General features: G+C 63.9%; 1 protein-coding gene across 1 annotated transcript in view; it reads right to left on the bottom strand.

Moving 5' to 3' along the window:
- SAP30L (SAP30-like) overlaps window positions 1-788 on the bottom strand; it is a 5,855-nt gene extending 5,067 nt beyond the window's left edge. Inside the window, exon 1 of the mRNA XM_012729992.1 lies at window positions 711-788. Coding sequence (XP_012585446.1) covers window positions 711-788 — 78 coding nt within the window. The remainder of the gene's footprint in view (window positions 1-710) is intronic.
- Window positions 789-7,156: the final 6,368 nt, after the last annotated feature.

Raw genomic sequence — 7,156 nt, 5'->3', positions numbered from 1 at the left:
CACGGAAGGTGGCTGCAACTAGGGTGTAGCCATCGCCGGGTGATTACGCAGCGCGGGCTCTTCCACACAATTAGTGACTTGCAGAAATGCTTTTTAATGCTCGGTTTAAAAAATGCAGGACATAAATTGCACATGGATGTAATGTGTGCGCGCCTGCAAAGATGATGAAAGAGAACTCTGCCTACAAATACACCCCCGCCCCGGCAGCCCGGGCTGCGCGCACCCCTCCCCGGCTGACCGCCCCGTTTCAGCTGGCCCCGTGTCCTGTGGGGTTGACCTACGGGGGTGCCCCACAGGACCGCAGCTGCTCATTAGAAGAAATAAATCTTTGCATTAATCGTTCCTTGTTCGAATTACTGTGCGGTTTCTCTCCCCTAATTGGACCCAGCCAGATACCTGCTGCCCGTTTTGGGGGTGTGTCTGCACACGTGTGCATGCTTTTAATTTTCCTTTATGCACAATGTTGCGGTCTTCACGGAGCGCTTTATTCCCCATCTTACTACGACTGTTTCCAAGTAGCAATACAGGTTTTTCTCCCTCCGAAAGTACCGTCTCCCTCTTTGTTGATAGGTTATGTTTGGGGTCTGTGGGTTTCATAAAATTTTCCGTGTGAATTAGTGGCAACGTTGTCCCGGTTAGGAGTGCTCTACTCTCAGGTAGAAGGGAAACGTGTTTGGAACAAGTTCAGATCCTTTTGTTGGGGAGCAAACCCGTGGCCTCAGCATGGAACCCTGCATGAAGGCTCCAGTGCAGAAGGCGGCAGCAGGAGAGCGCTGCCGAGGCCCCATCCTCTACCTGCGACCGAAGGTTCCGGAAACACCGGGAGAACCCATGGCTGCATTTCCCGTTTAGGTAATTAATTGACAGCAAATTGCAAAGTGCTTAGAAAGAGCCTGCTTTTTCAATTTGTAAGTCTGCCCGGTGGGGCATTTAGAGGACTTGAGAAAATCAGGCAAATCAAATTTGTAATTTAGTATGAAATGTCTGAGGACATCGATTCATGAAGGCTGCGAGTGTGCTGCGCGCCCAGGAGGGCGGGAGCCGGTAACTTCAGCATGGCCCCGACAGCCATCGGAGCGCGAGGTCGTGCTGGCACTTACCAGGGCACGTTCCCATGCGTGCGACAACCGCCAGATTTAGAATGGACTAGCAAAAGGTGGAGGCTGGAGTGAAAGCCGTTAGCAAAACTAGGTTGTTGTTTTTTAAGTAATAGTTTATTTTTCCATCACGTTGTGCATTTTTCCATCTCGGTTGTCATCCCTGTGGGCTTCCCCTCACCAGATCACCCTGTGCCGTCACCAAGTCCAGTGCACTTCCCTCCTCCCACCATTTTTGATCCCCTTCTACCCATATAAATTGTTGTTCATCATTATTATTATTCCCCTCTCCCCCCGGTCCTTTATGTTCCTGCTATGAGTTAAACCATCTGGTATTTTTCCTTTTCTTTCTGGCTTACTTCACTAAGCATGATCCCTTCCAGCTCCGTCCATGCTGCTGCAAAAGGCACAAATTTACCTTTTTGGTAGCTGCGTAATATTCCATTATATATATATGGACCACATTTTTTTAAATCCAGTCATCTACTTTTGGGAATTTGGGCTGTTTCCATGTCTTCACAATTGTAAATAAAGCAGCAATAAACATGGGGTACAGGTGTCTTTTTGGATCAGTGTTTTTGTGTCTTTTGGGTAGAGACCTAGGAGTGGGATTGCTGGGTCATAGGGAAGCTCCATGTTTAGCAGCTTGAGAAATCTCCAAACAGTAGCAACACTAGGTTTTAAGCGGGCAATGTGGGTCCGCAGGGGCCACGCATTTCCCACAGCTAAGCAGCCCCCACTTCACAGCTCTCTAGGCTCCCCCGTGCTCCAGCAGGCTGCCTCAGCTCCTACTCAGGCAGCCCCGGCCCGGCACAGCCCAGGAGGCCCCTGACCGGCCAGCCCGCCAGCCTTGCTTCTCCTTCCTCTCACCTCCAAGTGGCCGGGCCAGGCCGCCTTTCACCCGAAGCGCCCCACGGGCTTGAGCTGCCCCTGGGCTGACTGCTCTACCCCGGCAACCTTGGCACACCGCCTCGGCACCACCTCGGAGCACCCTGCGCCCCATCAGGCGGTGCCTGCCTGGGTCCGTCTCTCTCCGGAAGGCCTCACGCAAGCCAGCCCCGCTCCCCGCCAGCTCTCTGCGTTTGCAGGGTTGTTCTGCCTACTCCTCCAGGGCGATGCCATCCCTCAGGGCTCAGTTTAATGGTCACCTCCCCCAGGGAGCCTTCCCCGCTGCCCCCCGCCCCTCAATCCCTGTCCCAGCTGTGCAGGTACAGACACGTGCAGCCGGTCTCCCTGGGCCGGAGGCAGAACGTGCTGTTACTGGCCTCCTGTCTCTGGTCAGCATCCAGGGCTCATGTGCCCGCTGTCCTAGGAGATCCGGGGAGATGTGGGCAGTGGCCAGGGCACGCACCGACAGTAAGGGCCAGCACCGCTGTGGGCCAAGCAGGCAGCCTGCGGCCTCGGCTTTCCCATCACCACCGGGCTGCAGACGACAGAATGGGCCGCCGCCCACCTGCGTCCTTCCATGCCAGGACAGCGCGGGGCCCAGCTGCGGTGCCCGAGGCCCTGCGGGCCATGACTCGGGGGTGTGTTGGGGGAGCCCGCCCTGGGCTGCAGCTGCTGCAGTGGGCTGTGCCGGCCCTGCGGGTCCCAGGCCGCAGGTCCTGCTGCCCGTGGGCTGGAGGCCGGTCTGCGAGAGGTGCCCTGCCACCAGACACTCTTCCAGCAGCTGGGAACAAAAGCTGCAAAGCTGCTAAGAGACCTGCTTCCTCCGACGCAGCCATGTGTTCTTTTGTTTCAAGGGCGAGGGTGAGTGTGAGCAGCCCGGGGCTGGCCCCTGCTGGCCCTGAATCCAGTCTGGCTTAAAGGTGAGAATTGCAGGTTGCCAGGGGCACCATGGGGACCCCAAGTACTCTCAAACCAGGACATCGAGGGGGACAAAGGAGGCGCCCACAGCCTAAGGCCAGAGGCTGGCAGCCCCTGCGCAGGCCAGGAGGGAGGAGGCTTCGCAGGGTGGGTGGAGGGCTGTGTGGGTGGGGCCACAGCCATGAACCCCAGGGCATGAGGCACAGCAGCAGACTGAAGTGGCCACTCCCCCTGCATCCCCGGGGTCCCCAAGACTGCAGAAAGCAAGGGGAGCGGGGTCCCAAGCCAGGCTGAGCCCTCAGCGGCCCCTCAGTCAGGCGGAGAAGCCGAGGCCCAGGGCAGGAGGCACCTTCCGGGGGCGCTGGGCACCCACCGATGCGGGGCTTTCTGGAAGTCTGGGCAGGTGCAGGAGAAACACCCCAAAGAGCACCAGCGGCCACGCCGGCCACGCCAGCCACGCTGTCCCCTCACGGGCACCTGTCGAGCCTGAGCCCTGCCCTGGCCAAGTTCAGGGAAACTCTGAGCAGTGCCCCGGGGACCCCGCTTCTGCGCAGGTGGCCATGGACGGTGTCTCCCCAAGAGGCAGTGGGCACCCCTCCAGAGCGCGGCCCACGGGGCCTGAAGCCAGAGACTCAGGTGCCTTTCCTGACCAAAGCGACCCCCCTTGAGGACCCAGGGGTGGGTTTGGGGCCTCCCCCAGGGAGCAGCAGCAGGCCTCTACCTGAGAACCTCACCTTACCCCAGGGAAGGCGCCACCCCCCTTTCATCTGTCATGGGCCGTGTCCCCTTTCTCTCCTGGCCGCCCCAGGCCCCTAGTGGGGGTACCCAGTTGCTGTGACTCTGCAACCGTGCACAGGAGCACCCCGCATGCTGGGAAGCGCCGCCTCCCCTGCCAGCCGTCTGGTGCTCCTGCTGGCCCTCTGGCCTCAGAGGAAACGGGTGGGGGTTTCCCCTGCACCCCAAGAACCAACAACTCTGGCACCGTAGAGTGTACGCCCACTGCAGACTGGGGGATCTAAGATGCAGGAGGAAGGGGACCCCTGTCCCTGCACCCGCTCCCTGGAGGCCGCTGTGAGGAGCCCTGCGTCCCGCACCCCCCCACCCCCCCCCGGCCCAGCAAGTGGCTTCCTAGCTCGGGGCGGCAGGAGGTGGCTGCCCGGTCCCCTGCAGCTTCTTGGGGGCTCCTGAGTGCGACCCTGCCGGCCAGGGGGGACCCCCGGGCACAGCAGACTCTCCTGCCCCCGCTGCCCTCAGCGCTGGGTCTCCGTGGAGCCGCCTGTTCTGCACCCCACTGTCTGGGGAGCCCTCCCGCCCCCGCACCTCTGGCTGCACCCCAGCTCGTGCGCATCAATATAAAAAGAAAATAAAGACACGGGCCGTAGGCCTCGGGCTGTCCCTGCGTGCGCCGGGCTGCGGGGCTCTGGCCTCCTCTGTGCCGGTCGAGCGAGCCGTTTAAGCCTCTCAAAGAATCCACCGAATTCCTGAGGCAACGAGGGCAGGAGGGCACACTTTCTCCGGCACACTTTCTCCGCCAGAGAGCTGAGGAAGGCAAACACTGTCCTTTCACTGGCACTGCGCAGGTAAGCAAAAGAATCAGCTCAAATACCTAAGTAAACAAAGGGGGGCGGCCAGGTTAGAGGGGGCCCTGCGGGGAGGGTCAGACCCGCCTTGACCTAGCGGGCAGGGCGTGTGTGGCTTTCGAGGACGCACACCTGAGGTCACAGGACGCAGAGACGCAGAGAGGGGCCTTCGTTCCTACTTAAGGCCAAAACCAAACCTCTGAAAGGCGCCCGCGTCCCCTCGGGCTGGCCCGCAGCGCCCTCTGCTGGGCCCAAGCCGCAGCGCCCAGCCCCTCCCAGTGCTGGACGGCGGGCCAGGGCGGCCCTAGCTGGGCCTGCGGCTGCAGCCAGTGGGTGGGCCCCCACGGGGCGGCACGCGGGGCTCCCGGGCTGCTGCAGGCGGGGACTAGGCTGCCCTGCTGGCTGGGGGCTGTGGCCCCCCGGGGGCCTGGCCGGCCCTCTCCCCAGCGCCTCCCGGCCGCTCCTGGCTCCGGCTCTGTGGGGAGGCGCTCCCTAACCATGCCGCTGGCTCTCCCCACTGGGGGCCACGGCACCCGCTTTCACAGCCGACATCCCCTGCCCAGCTGCGTCCTGCAGCCCAGGGGCCGGGCGTGTGGGTGCTGGGAGCGCCTGAGGTGGGTGCAGGGCGGCGCGCAACAAGGAAGAAGCAAGACCACGTCAGAGGGAGTGCAGGGTTTACTCCCCGGCCACGGCCACGCGGCACAGAGGCCCCTTTCCGGGTGACAAGCAGCGCTGGGCTTCTGGTGGGTTCTCGGCTCTCCCCGCTCTCCCGTGGGGCGCCCCGGTCCCCAAGTTGGCAAAGAGCAGGAGCCCCCTGTTGTCCTCGGCTGGCAGCTGAAGGGCTGAGGGGACCCTGCCCCGGGAAGAGGGCCCCCTGCACCCCGGGGCGGGCAGCAGCCTCAGCTGAAGATCAAGCACAGAGACCATCCCCAGGCAGAAGGGACCCCAGAGGTGCAGCCTGGCCCGCCCCCGCTTAAATCCTCAGAAAACATCAAGACCGCATGGCCCAGGCGCACACACGGCGAAGCAGGCCCTGCTCCCCGTTAGCGGTAAAGTGCTGAGACCCTCCGCGCACGAGGACACGGAAGCCGGTTCCAGCCACCCACAGGGGCTGTGGGCGCACCAGACCCCTGAGGCCGAGGTCCTGGCGCGGCAGGTGGTGGTCAGCGCGCTGCAGGCCGGGCAGCGTCCCCAGGACCCCGACCGCGCCCCTGGGCAGGGTGCGGGCCTGGCCACCCAAGAGGCCCTCGGGGCTCCTGAGGCCCTTCCAGGCCGCGGCCTCAGGTGATGATGGCTCTCGCCAGCGCTGGGGCTTCCATCTCGGGCCCTGGCTGCAGCCCGCTCTCCCGCCCGGAGCGGGGCGTGCACAGGCCCACGCCCCCACCGACGCGCAGGCGTGTGCGGGCCTCCAGCGTCCCCCTGCCAGCCTGCTCCTGCCGTCTAGCAAGGCACTAGGAAATGTTCAAGTTTAGGGATTTGCATTTTTTCTTTTTGAAAGGCACAGTTTATGTCAGAGACGCCGCACTGCTGGGGAGGGCGCCAGGTCGGCTCTGGCGCGGCGGGACGCTGGCCAGGCCTCTGCTGCCCCCGCCCGGGGGCGCCGCCTGGACAAGGCCGCAGGGAGAGGCCTGTGGCGGCAGCCGCTGCCCCAGCGCGGCTGGAGCAGGGTCTCGAGCCCAGGCGGGACCAGCCGCTCTCAGGCTCGTCCAGCCCTGACTCTTGCCGGGGCCGCGGGTCAGGCGGCCAGGGCCAGCCCCCGGGGCGGATGGCGAGTACTGGCCGGGTCAGTAGGCGCCATTTGCGTTCCTGAATCGGCAGCAGGCTGGCTACAGAGATGCTCCCACTGGCCGGGGGACTCAGCTTTGGGGCCCGGTGGGGTCAGACGCAGCTCAACCCAGCAAGGTGAAGGCGGAGGCCCAGCGGGCACCCACACTTGGGGCCAAGCTCTGGGTCTTTGTGCAGACCTTGGCCCGAAGCCTCTGCCAAGGCCACGAGCACCGCCCCCGCCCCCGTGCTCCGGGGCCCCCCGACTGTGTGGTGCCTGCTATGACCCCAGTGTTCTAGAAATCGCCTGCAGGCCAGGGCAGCAGGTGCGTGGCTGCGATGGAACTAGAGTCCTTCAGCCAGCCTGGAGGCCTCTGCGGCCAGGGCAGCTGCAGTCAGGGCCGAGGCCCCCAGACGCGGTGAGGTGACGCCCCCGCACTGGCCCTCCTGAGGCAGGTCGTGTGTGTGCGCTGTGTGGGGAGTGGAAGCGTGGCCCAGGGACGCTCAGCCCTTCCGGGGCCCAGGCCTCCACAATCAGCCCCGACGAGGGGCTGGCCTGGCCCCCGGCAAGTACTGGACGGGGTCTCGGACACCCGGGTTGCAGAGAGGACGCCCTGTGGCCTGAGGCGGCGAAGGGCATCTGGCTGTTCCACTCTGGCCACAGGCCTGCTAGTGGTCAGTGGTCAGCGCTAGGCTTTGAGGGTGCAGGTCTGGGCGCAAGGCCTCCCCGGGGCCACGACTGGAAACAGGAGCTGGTGCCAGCAGCCAGGCAGAGCCAGAGCAAAGCTCCCTCCCCCGGTGGCAGAGCGGCTGGCACCCAGCTGCCCGGGGCCGTCTGCCTCCTGCCAGGGCGCTGTGCTTGGGGGCGCGGCAGACCCGGCCTCCCTGCGGGGCTCGCCAGGGGTGGCG

Source organism: Condylura cristata, unplaced genomic scaffold (assembly GCF_000260355.1).
Source record: "Condylura cristata isolate star-nosed mole 26May11 unplaced genomic scaffold, ConCri1.0 scaffold00026, whole genome shotgun sequence".
Classification (NCBI taxonomy): Eukaryota; Metazoa; Chordata; class Mammalia; order Eulipotyphla; family Talpidae; genus Condylura; species Condylura cristata.
The sequence above is the reverse complement of the archived record's forward strand: the minus strand, read 5'-3'. Positions and strand labels throughout refer to the sequence as shown.